The 12,726-nt window shown below is 43.8% G+C and overlaps 1 protein-coding gene across 3 annotated transcripts in view; it reads left to right on the top strand.

The window, feature by feature from the left end:
* The window catches only part of LOC141762856 (FERM, ARHGEF and pleckstrin domain-containing protein 1-like), a 62,322-nt gene that overhangs the window by 31,854 nt on the left and 17,742 nt on the right, over positions 1-12,726 (top strand). For 2 of the 3 annotated variants that reach the window (XM_074626969.1, XM_074626971.1), the window contains exons 3-13: positions 563-667; positions 1,510-1,552; positions 2,192-2,270; positions 4,752-4,849; positions 5,723-5,837; positions 7,392-7,539; positions 7,885-7,980; positions 8,069-8,235; positions 8,375-8,443; positions 9,006-9,081; positions 9,259-9,460. In XM_074626969.1, the coding sequence (XP_074483070.1) occupies positions 563-667; positions 1,510-1,552; positions 2,192-2,270; positions 4,752-4,849; positions 5,723-5,837; positions 7,392-7,539; positions 7,885-7,980; positions 8,069-8,235; positions 8,375-8,443; positions 9,006-9,081; positions 9,259-9,460 (1,198 nt within the window). Of the gene's footprint in view, positions 1-562; positions 668-1,509; positions 1,553-2,191; positions 2,271-4,751; positions 4,850-5,722; positions 5,838-7,158; positions 7,288-7,391; positions 7,540-7,884; positions 7,981-8,068; positions 8,236-8,374; positions 8,444-9,005; positions 9,082-9,258; positions 9,461-12,726 lie in introns of those variants that run through there. The other variant, XM_074626972.1, reaches the window with a different exon arrangement.

Below are 12,726 nucleotides of genomic sequence, written 5' to 3' on the forward strand. Positions count from 1 at the left end.
GCTGAATGTATAATAACACGCTGTAATCTTTCAGGGTGGTATCATTCAGCTCGAACGGCCTCGGAGAAAATGATTCTGGGCTAATTTTGGGTTTAGTTCCACATCTGTAGAGGTTTGTGTTGCTGCTGGATGAGTCCAGACAAAACACCGGTGTATACATGCTAACAAAGCAATGCTCAGCGTCAGGTGTAGCTGCATCATTAGGCAGAGAACACACTTTTTTCCTGGGGCGTTGTGGTTGTTTTTGAACATTCCCAGCTGAGCCTCGGCCTCCAGCTATTCATTAGAGCCAAACCTGAAGCCTAGACCTCACATCCAGGTCAAAGGTCAGTAGCTCGTTAGAGAAAACGGCAACCGCGAGTCAGGATTTTTCGGTGTGTCTCAACGTACAATTCTAAAGAAAGGTAGATGATTAAATCACCTCCAGATGACCTTTAAAAAAAAGCCTCCATTATCAGCACTCAGCTGATGAGATGCTGTGTTTCTTCTTCTCACCTCGCCCGTCCTCCAGTTTCCTCTTCTGTTTTTAATCTAATTTGGCTTTTTTGTTCTTCTCTTGCAGCAACGCTCCCCCGGCAAAGTGCTGTTTGATCTGGTTTGTGTCCATCTCAATCTGGTAGAGGGAGATTACTTTGGACTGGAGTACCAGGACCAGCGCAAGATGACGGTAAGAGACACACACACACCACATATTCTGTTATGCTACCAGTTATTTTTGCAGATTGACGAAGTTATTTTCCTTGTATCTATTTACAAAATTCATGTAATAAATCATTTGTCTACCTTTGCCTGCAGCTACAACCTAAAGGGAAACTTTTAAAAGAATCTTTCTCTTGTTTGTCGTCTGCTTTAAAAAAACACATGACTTGCACTCATCTACATTTAGCATCAACATTTCCTCTGAATCTCCAACACGCCAAGTGCTCAAAGCAAGGGCTTTCCCACAAGGTTAACTTTAGTTTTAATCACACGGGTCCACATTCATCTGTCATCTACATCTACGTGGTTTTAACCTGGACTCAGTTGTTCCACCTCTCTCACGGAGGAGCAGCTGGTTGTAATAATAGAGTGTTTGCAGACGCTGGTGTCTCTGCTGCTGTTCTGGCTGCTGCTAACATCTGCTGCGAGAATCTGCATTAGTGCGTGAAAAAGCTACTAATAAAGGAAAAGTTCGCTGGAGGACAACAATCAGAGCCATTTATCTCTATATGCACATAAAAATACTGCAGTGGACTCAAACACTGGACTCTCACTGTGTTTCAGCGCCTCAGGCATAAAAAACATGAACTGATGGAACAAATGATGCAATGCTGAAGAAATAATGATAACATTGTCAGCCTGAAGATACAGACGCACACACAAATGCATACATCAAGTAGATAACTGAGGCTTTCTTATCTTGTTTTTTGTTAGCTAGTGCAGATTTTATAGGTGTAATAAATTCAAAATATACTCCCTTACATATCAAAAGTCATGCAAGCATTATAGTAAAGTTGTCCTCCTCCTCAGGTGTGGCTGGATCTGCTGAAGCCGACACTGAAACAGATCAGACGTAAGTATTTCAACATTACTGCCCTTATGAAAAAGTAGTACACATCAAGTTTATTTTATGAAGTATACTTAAGTAAAGTTCAAGTATATTTCCCCAACTTTATGTAGTAAGTATACTAATATCAATATACTAGTAGTATATTTGTAAGTGTACTATTTCAATACTTATTTAGATTAAATTGGCCCACTTTTTAGTTTATAAAAGTTAAAACTTAGACTTTTCTGTATACTTATCGATATAAACCAAGTATACTTAGACTTTTCTGTATACTTAGCGATATAAACCAAGTATACTTAGACTTTTCTGTATACTTGTCAGTATAAGCCAAGTATAACGAGGCTTTTCTGCATACTTGTCAGTATAAGCCAAGTATACCTATACTTTTCTGCGTACTTGTTAGTATAAGCCAAGTATACTTAAATTTATCTCTAATAAGTAAACTGAAGTTTAAGTTTAGAATAAGTACTACTTAGCTATAGTAATAGCACACTTGAATAAACTTTTATTTGGTAAGGGTTTAAAAACAGATATTTTTTTATTTTCAAACTGACTATAAAGTCTTAAATGTGAGTGTCTCTACGGTGAGAACATTTAGTAAACGTTACACACTGACTCCCTTTTTTTTTTTTCCTCCTCCAGGGCCTAAAAACACCATCCTTCGTTTCGTGGTGAAGTTCTTCCCTCCTGACCACACGCAGCTCTTGGAGGAGCTGACTCGGTAGGTCCTCTCCACACAGAAAACCACACCTATCTGAGGACCGACGTCTCAGATTAAAAGACATGTTGTTTTGCTTTTGGTTTTTCCGTCTGGACAGAATGTTTTTCAGTCTGTCAGGAGGAGTTTCACAGCTGTGACTCAACATAAAGCAGAGCTACAATGCGTTTGCATCTTGTTTTGTACTTTTTACAGCCACTTATAACACATTAATATCCACATGCCATCACATCAAACACATTTTCTGGACCCGAACAGCACATTTTAGTGTTTCCTCTGGCTCATGAAAACATTAGTTGTTCCAGACCAGCTGAGAGGAGATTAATGCTCTGACCACTTTTGATCCACAGTTTTGGAAAACAGGCTGTTTTACTGTAAAAAGACTTTGTCATTCTGGAAGATGACATGTTTCGATGTTACAGTAACCTCAGACATCCAGCTGTATCTGGACAAGCATACTTTTTTTGCCCTGTTAGCATTCAAATATCAGATTATATATTGGACTCTGTTTCACTTCCTTGTTCAGAAAGTGTAAATTATCAGCCACCATCTCGTCTGCCTTTTTGTTTTGTTTAGTCTGACAGAGCCAGACTGTCACGTTTGTACTTGTCTTTAGGACTTTGAGTTTCAGCTGCAGTACAAACCATGTGATCTGCCACATTGTCCCGTGATGCTGCGGTTCCCTCTAACGGCCCAGCTGGGTTTTCTTGAGACCAGAGCCAAGCAGGAAGCGAGTGTAGTGCCTCTGATCTGTGAGGGGATCTCTTGAGATTTAAAGTTACATTCAGTAATTTTAATTTGATATCAGCCTCACTGTTGACTGTTCATTTTGCTGCAGCTGTATCAGAGCTGTAATAAAGAGGACCTATTATGTTTTTGTGCTTTTCCCCTTTCCTTTAGTGTGTTATATAGTTTTTTGTGCATGTAAAAGGTCTACAAAGTTACAAAGCCCAAAGGCAACACCAAAAACTCTGCTCCTGAACTGCCTAAAACGCCTCGCTTGAAGTCCCTACCTTTTCTTACGTAACGTGGTGATGTCACCAAGTAACACATTTGCATTATACCTGCATAAAGGCTAGTTTGGCACGCAAACAAAGCTAGTTAGAGGGGCGCTTGAGTGGAGTCCGAAGAGTTTGGTTCGGTCGACCAATCACAACAGTGGGTGAGAGCAGACTAGGGTTTTGGGGAGGGCGGGGCAGGAGCTCAAACGGAGCGTTTCAAACAGAAGGTGAAAAGAGGTGCTGCAGCACAGCCGGTATAAGAAAAATAAAGTGTTTTTGGAGCATTAAAGCATGTAAAAACATTCTACTAGAAACCCAAAATACAATTATGCACCTGAAAATGAGCATAATAGGTCCTCTTTAAGTAACTACAGGAAATGCAATGCAATTTATTTCTGAAACCTTTAGTATTATAACTTAATTTATAGAACAGAATATCATCACCAGTTCGGAACTCTTTACATATTTTCCACTGACGTTGTTCGGCCTCTCAGCTGGCCAGTTTATTCCACTGATCTCATATTGTCTTGGAGTGAGCCAGCTGACTTCAGCGTTAAACAGGAAGTGGGCACACAGCCTTTTTTTTCTCTCCTTTGTTTGGCTCTCACAGCGTTTCACTGTTGTCACTGTTTCCTTTGATGGTTAATGTGGACACGGGCGAACCGAATATGTAGACGGACAGACGGAAGAAAGATTTCTTTGAAGACATACTGTAGATGCTAATCGTTGTATTTTGCTTTCTCATATTGTGGATGTATTTCACTCTAAATTGGGGCAGCGCTCTTAAATAGTAAAATGACTCCAGGCTAAAATAAAAAGATATCTCAACTCGCCAAAGCCTCATTAACTTCATAGAGAGATAATCATGCCGTTATAAAAATGTTGAATTGGATATCACATAAAAAGCTGCTGTGGTCCATTAATCACACCCTCCTACACACATGGATGCACTCTGAATGTGCACCAGTCCACTATTTGTCCTATTTGATCAGCCAAAATCTGTTTAAAAGCCAAAAACTTTAATGAATGTTGTCCTTTTTACTGACTTTATCCTAAAAATGTAACAAATCCTCAAAAAGTAAAACGCATCAGTACAAAATAATAGCAAAAATAGTCTTTGAGCTGATTGTGGGTTTTGAGATCAGCCTTCTTACTACACTACAGTCTTCTTTATATTGCCGTCTCTGCTGTTTCTTGATTGAAATGCAGCGTCATGACCTGGAAACGTGCATGCTGGGTGCGTCAGCGACTCCGCTTGTGAGATCCAAATCATGTTATGAGTAGCCGACTGTGTGATGATTAACAGAAAAGGGCATAAACTCAATTAGGGATTGGTTTGAAGTCAGTACATTCAAATTCTCATCAGTGTGATGGTAATGGAATTGCTTTTAACAGCGTGCATTAACCTCCTCGCTGTCTGTCTTTCCTCCCTCCCACGCTCTCTTCTATTTCTGTCTGTATCTTTTATTGTCTCTGTGTCTAGGTATCTGTTCGCCCTGCAGATTAAACGCGACCTGGCCTGCGGTCATCTCATCTGCAACGACACCAGCGCTGCTCTCATGGTGTCCCACATCATTCAGTGTAAGTGCAACACACACACACATTTAATTGCTGCCCGTGAAAGAAAAAAAAAACAAGTTTTCCATGTCTGAAAATGTAGCTTTAGTTTCACTGTGGGACCCAATGTAATGAAAAAGCATCACCAAATAGACAATACATGACAGATTGTCCCTTTGGGGGTATTTCAGCAGCACTTCTACCTTATGTGTCACTACTTTAAGTGGAAACCAGTTAACTAAACACTAATGGGAAGAGGATCTTTTGTTGGGATTCAGCTCACACCAGCAGGACAGATGCTAGTCAGCATGAGATCCCAGCTCATATGTTGCCCTCCTGTCCCTCTTTCCTTATTCCATTGTCTTTCCAGTTCCATCCCTTATATTTAGATACCTGAATCAAATGAGCACTTTATTTTTTATCGCGTGGCACCTGCTCGTCATCTCGGCGACCATTGTTATTCAGCACCGTATTGTATGTGAAGGATGTCGAATTTATGAATTCAATTCAGTCTTGCAGACGGTTGCGGTGTCTCCTGCACAGCATGCTGAAGAATATCACTCGGTTGCCGTGGTAACCGTGAGTGCCTTAGCCTGTATGTGCACCTGCGGGTGGTACAGTTCCACGAGCAGGGTTTATTATCGCTGGTATTGGGACAGATGGAGACGCACGCATCAGCACACTTCATCTGATCTGCAGTAGAATAGATTAGGATGGAGTATGATGAATAACACATTAACTAGAATAAATATCTTATTGTATAAGCTTCGATTCTCGCCGTCTTCATCTTCGGCCTTTTCCTCAACACTCTGCATCTTTATTTCATCTTCTCACCCCCAATTTCTTTTTTCCACTCTCACTCCAAATAAATATTGAATTGTCTCCCTCCTCCATCAGCCGAGATCGGAGACTTCGACGAGACCCAGAGCTGGCAGCATCTCCTCCACAATAAGTACCTTCCCGACCAGGACGCCATCAGAGACAAGATCACCGACTGCCACCGCAAACATGTGTGAGTTATCACATGCATGTCCACACATGTATTTACAGTACAGGCTCACTTGGACACACGTGCCGTTTTTAGAAGATAAAAGGAGGGTACTCTACATGGTGGTGAAAACAGCAGTGGTATTAGGTTAAAAAACGCCTAAAATAATCACCCAAAATGAAGCAGGATATCTCCTCAACCATAAGGCTTAGATGCACAAATCTGGTTTCATTTGAATATGAATCCATTGTAAGTAAACTAAACTATATTACCGTGGAGATTACAATGGAGAAGCAATAAAAAAACATGATTTTCTTTATCCTCACCTAGTATAACATCTTAATTTCAAAGGCAATATCACCATTATAACAAAGATCCCATAGATAATGATGCATCTGAATTGATTCCTCAAAAGCTTCCAAGTTCCTGCGGTCGAAACGGGGCTAAATACTCACTTTTGAGAAGCTGGAATTAGCAAATATTTGGCATTTGTTGTTAGAAAAATTGCAAATATCAGCTCTAATAATAACATTGTACTTTCTGCAGAATTGCTCAGTACAGCGTTTTATCTCCACTTTGAGAATGTGTACCTCTAAATCTATATAAAAAAACCTCCAGACATCTTTTCCATTAGCAGCGCTGTTTCCCTGTAAATATCTGGTCCAGATTATCAACGCTTGGAAAACAATGCTGAGCCGAGCTTTAGTCTGACTGGGGATCAGTTTCGAAGGTGTCTGGAGACGTTGTTTTCCACATAAACACACACACACACATACTTCCACAGCAAGTCTCTCTCTCACACACACACACACACACACACACACACACACACACACACCGAGATGTTTATCTGTTTATTCAAATGTAACTGACTTAACACACCCATTACACCCAACCCATAAGTCTCCCTCCTGCAGAGATGTTTATCTCACACACACACACGCACACACACACACTTTAAATCTCTCCCCCGCAGAGGTGGCTATCTGCAAACATACCACATTGCACTCCCTCCGTGCCCATGGGACCACACATTCAGACACACACACACACACACACACCTCTCCTCTGATTTACATTATAGCTGTGCTTCCCCTCCGCTGTTTGCAAATACATGACAAATGCATTTCCTTGTTTTCTGGAGATGTAAATTCCCCTTAAACCTACTGGAACCACAGACTTGTTGATTATTAGTCACGCTGCGCACCACATACTCTCCCCTTCCCCTTCTCCCGCCCTCGGCCTACCCCGAGCCGACGCAGGAAGGAAGTGGCTAATTCAGCAGCTCATACAGGAAACAGGAAGCTATTTTCAGATTTGTGAGGAAACGAACGTCTGATGTGGCAGATTTTCTTTCCGCACCACAGCGGGTATTGCCATCTTATCCTGTGTGGTGTATTTTAAGACTGTTGGACTAGAATGGAAACCTGCAATGGGTCATGTCTAACATCTGGTACGCACAGTACAAACAATGGTGAGGGTTATCTGTGGAGAAAGTTCAGTTCAGTTTGAGAAAGAGCCGCTGATTGATCAGTATGTTGATTAATGGCTAATTAACGGATCGACTCTCCTCCGCAGCGGGCAGACTCCTGCAGAGTCCGACTACCAGCTGCTGGAAATCGCTCGGCGGTTGGAGATGTACGGCGTTCGTCTGCACCCGGCCAAGGACCGAGAGGGTACTAAACTCAGCCTTTCTGTGGCGCACATCGGCGTGCTGGTTTTCCAGGTAAAACCATAAATATCAAACCTTAAAAATCTATCATTGTTTTGCTGAAATGTGAGTTGTTCACCGTTCACTTGTATGTGTTTACGGGCCAGTCTTGCCCTGTCCAATATGGCGGCCACGTTGAGGTATGATCCAGGAGTCAATGCAGCGTCTATGTGTCTATGGTTTGGCAAATGTGATTTTTGGATATAGAGAATGTATTGTTGTATGCTTAAATGTCAAAGAGTCAAGCTGAGACAGCATATCTTTTAAGTTCCATTGAGAAACTATCCAATTTATCTTTTCCCTTTTGTAAGAGTTTTTCATGAATATTAATCATCTTCTCATCACGTCTTCTTTATTCAGGGGTACACAAAAATTAACGCCTTCAACTGGTCCAAGGTTCGCAAGCTCAGCTTCAAACGCAAAAGGTTCCTAATCAAGCTGAGAGCAGACCCCGCTGTAAGTTTCTCACTTTCCCCCCGGCCGCCCCCGCATCTCTTCTTCCCACTGTCCATACTTATATGCTATTTGTATCTGCGTCTTCCAGCAGAGCGCCCACCACGACACGCTGGAGTTCGCCATGGCCAGCAGGGATTGCTGCAAGATCTTCTGGAAGATCTGCGTAGAGTATCACGCCTTCTTCAGGCTCTTCGAGGAGCCCAAGCCCAAACCCAAGCCCATCCTCTTCACCAGAGGGTCTTCATTCCGGTTCAGGTAATGCCGGGTACACACTACGCGAATGGGTCTGTTAGTGTGTGGTGTGCTGTTCTGGCCGAATCGTTGCTCTCCACACACTACAGGAACGAAACTGTTGGATTTAACAGTTTCCGTTATTCTCTCTTTGTCCCTGCAGCGGTCGAACCCAGAAGCAGATCATCGATTATGTGAAAGACACGGAGCTCAAGAAAGTTCCATTTGAAAGGTGAGGCTCCGTCTTTTTGTTTAAATTACTCCCAACAACAGAAACGACAGTCAGGGGCTGTATTACAGGAACTTCTTAACTAGCACAATCTTAACTGTTTGGTAACCATGGCAATTAAGGTTATGGCCTGATTCGGGAAAAGAGACGGATGAACTGTTCTTAAATCAATGTTCTTATCCTAACCTGAGATAAGGGCTGCACAGAGTTTGCATGTTCTCTCTCCGTGTAAGCGTGGGTTCACTCCGGGTGCTCAGGTTTCCTCCCACAGTCCAAAGACATGCAGGTTCATTGTTGTCTCTAAATTGCCCGTAGGTGTGAATGATAGATAAGGTAATGGATGGATCAATAATGGATAACCTGAGATAAGATAAGATGAAGTAAAATAAGATTCCTAAAGTTAGTTAGGATTTGCTTCTGGAATACAAATTTGGGAAAAACCTTATCTTCAACTCTTCCTATCTTAACTTAAGACTTTAGGTAGGAAGTTTCTGTAATACGGCCCCTGATTTCTGTTTTCCTAATTAGTTGGTTTGACCTCATCTGTCCCCTCTTTTCTTTTCAGGAAGCACAGTAAGATCCTGTCTCATAGCGGCATGTCCCCTCAGTCTTCATCCTTCAGATCGCAAGTGCCAAAAGAGGTGATTAACACTTTAACACTGACCTTTATAAATCTGGAGCTGCTCTGAAGCTGTTTTTGTCCTGAGCAGCTCTGGGGAATGAGTCTGCCTTCTCTTTGCCCTCTTTATTCAAAGTTTAAAAAGCTTCTCCTTTACTGTCGACCCGTCGCTCTTCTTCTTCCCTCTCCTCATTCGCAGAGTGCCATGTCTGTCCAGTTAGCAGACCAGCCCGACTCGACCAGACTGGCCCATCGAGCTGAGTGTAATGGTTCAGAGGAGCCCACATCAACCACCAACGGTTTCCACGATACACCGGCAGCGCCCGGCTCAGACCCGACTCAGTCCCGGCAGAACCACCACGGCATCGGATCGGCGCCGGACACGCAGTTCCTCAACCCAGGTCCATCCTGCAGGGCAAACAAAGGCAGCAGCTCCTCTATTCCTTACATAGACTGCAGCGACATAGACAGTGAATGTGATGTGACAAAGAACAGCAGGGCTCCCAGGGGCCACAGCGGGGCAAATGACAGCCATGGGGGTAGCAGTCGCAACGGGGGGCAAGCTGGGAGTCTGTTCGGGGCTGTAAATGGGTTCTACCACACCAATCACCAGGGGCTGATGCAGCAGCATCAACAGCAGGGTGTGATGGGTAACAGAAACGCTGTCGATCAGTCTCCGGTTTCAAACAAGTATAGTCACGAGCTAACGGATGACGACATCGTGCCCAACGGAGGTTCGTTTCATGGCCGCCTCCCGCTCCACAGCACGCTGCTGGACGAAATCTTTCAGGGTCGAGACAGGCACGGCGCAGCAGCGGGGCGACCGTTAGGAAGCGGGACTCGTAGTCAGTGCTCCAGTCCGGTGATCAGCAGCTTCCACCATCGCACAAACTCTCTCAGCCACGCTGAGATGACAAACGGTCAGCCGCCGCTCTCACCCCCACGTTGGGACGACGGCGGGCATTATTTCAGTAAACGTCCAGGATTGGCCGCAATGGAAGCTCCCACTCCCCCCCCGCCGCCGCCTCTGCCGCCACCCTACCCGCCAAACCACTACGGTAGCTACTCCCCGATCACCTCGAACCGCACGCCGCCACATTTCGCCAAACCATACCACAACAACAACATGCGAAACCGCTCCGACACAGATCCGTTCATTCTCAGCCAGCTGACATCCACCCCCGTCCACCAGCATGACGTTCATCGCTCCGGGTTGCACGGCCAAGCGCCGTGTTCCGCCCCGATGGAGCGCAGGATGATTATAACTAACGGCAATCACGCCGGGAGCCTCGTGGTTCCAGGTCGTTCCAACACCGCGCAGCGGTTGTTCGGTCGACAGGGAAAGCCCGGCAGCAACCCGACTCGTAACAACAATCTAAACCAGCCGGTCCAAATGATCGACGGGTCCACCAGCAGCGGCAGCGACACCAGCGACACCGAGTCGGACACCGGCAGCAGCGCGTACAGCCACCCGTTAATGTACGGCAATCCCGCCGCCGTCAGCTCCATGAATTCGGTGAACTCGAACGGCGTGAACTCGAACGGCGTGAACTCGTCGCCGCTTCCTCGTAGCAAGTTCTCCTACGGGAGCCTCCAGCTGGAGGAGGGGCAGGATGGTGAGGGAGAGGAGGAGGAAGGGTGTTACCGCTTTAACGAGGAAGATATGGGAGGGCGGGTTTTCAGCTGTTGAAGGGTGAAGTTATGCGAGTAGTTTGGCCTCACATTAGGCATTATAAAGCACAATAAATATAATATGTAAGAATTGTAACATCTTAATTTAGTGTATTACAGATAAACTGCAGTGTGAATTGCGATACTGTAGCTCTAGTTTACTCTAGGTACACCGTATATATTAAAAAAAAACATTTTGTGCAAGGGTTCTAACACATTTTGACATATTTTGTCTTTTTTTTAGCTGTGAATAGAAACGCCTACCCTACTTTTAGATGAATCAATAACACATCCATTGTTTCTAAACCCCACGATCTTCATTTTTGTATTGACTTTTGTATGCAAACTGCTGATTTAGTCTAACTTTACACATAGTAAACATTTTGGCTGGCTGTTTGTCGAAGGGATAATCAATCCTAAACGCCTGGAGGCACTTCAGCCAGTTTTCTGCAAAGCTAAAGAATCAACCTTCCTTACAATGTGCCATAACTTATAAAAAAACTGTATATTCAGTGTAGATGTATGTGCAGATGAATAATACAGATAATGTAGAAAAGTTAGGAAATCTAAAGGGATACCTTCACGTGTAGAATTTTTGTGGGGAAGATCATTTGATAGCATTGATATTATTCACAAACCCGGCTTGGGTTGAGTTTGCATGTTCTCCCCGTGTTCGCGTGGGTTTACTCCGGGTGCTCCGGTTTCTCCCCACAGTCCAAAGACATGCAGGTTAGCTTCATTGTTGACTCGAAAATTGCCCGTAGGTGTGAATGTGAGCGTGAATGGTTGCCTGGCGACCTGTCCAGGGTGTACCCCGCCTTCGCCCAATGTCAGCTGGGATCGGCTCCAGCTCCCCGCCGCGACCCCGAATGGGATAAGCGGTGACAGATGATGGATGGATGATATTACTCATGTCAATCTATTCCGATTGTAGCTCACCTTTTGTAAATGTCGAGATATTAAGGTGTTGGAACAAGAGATGAATAGATTTTCTTGTTCCCCTAATAGAGCTCCTGTTTGTTATAATAATGTTTAGTGTCCTAATGTAGCTTTTTCTCTACACTTTTTTATAATTATTTCACTGTTGTCTGGTGCAATAGGAGGGCTTTAAGATAATAGCTGGAGTTCATTAATGAAGGGGTCAGATGTTATTGTCGGACTGGAGAGATATTCCCTTTTTAATTGTTCAGTATCTCTGGATGTTTTTGGTAGACGGTGGATTGTAGAGTGAGGTAGTAAAATGTGTTAAATGTGTAGCCAGCGGGCCGGTCTGCCTTTCTCATTTCGGTTGTGGCCCGTGCGGATTTTCTTCCCGAGCACTTTTTCATTTGATTTCTGTCTGTTGTGGGCAACTTGCACTATAACTTTGTGGTAGTGATTCTCTTTTGTATTTACAATTAGCGCGGGATAGATTTGCCTCAATTAAAATGTTAGGGAGAGTATGAAGACCCCCTAACCTTTCATATTTGTATTTTTGATAATCATTTCTACTGAAGATGCATCCTGTTGGCTCTTTCTTACGCACACAATAAGCAATAATCCAACACGCCAACCATCGTGACCACTCACAGCTCGTCTGCTTTGCTTGGCTCGGCCCCTGGCATGCTCCACAAGCACACACAAACAAACAGGGGAGCTCGCCGTTATCTTTCACTTTTCTCTGGATGCTGCTGCTCTCCTCTCTTCTGTTACTGTTTATTGATGGTCATTCCAATCACTGTCATTTGCTGGCTGTCTGCTCACTGCAACACACGCTATATATTGTTGATTAGCATGCATACATATCTGAATTTGGAGCTGAAGATTAAACTGTACATATTTAGAATTCCGGAAAACTCTAGCTGGATTTCAAATGTCAGTTACATTTTTAGCAACATTTCCGTGAGTATACTACAACTCAGGGAGCCTCAGTGCTCCCTAAAACAACGATTTAACTTCATCAGCTCTCATCACCAAACAACCTTTTCTTTCCTTAGAGCTTCTGCTTCTTTCTGAA

The sequence above is a fragment of the Sebastes fasciatus genome, chromosome 24 (genome assembly GCF_043250625.1).
Source record: "Sebastes fasciatus isolate fSebFas1 chromosome 24, fSebFas1.pri, whole genome shotgun sequence".
NCBI classification, from domain to species: Eukaryota; Metazoa; Chordata; class Actinopteri; order Perciformes; family Sebastidae; genus Sebastes; species Sebastes fasciatus.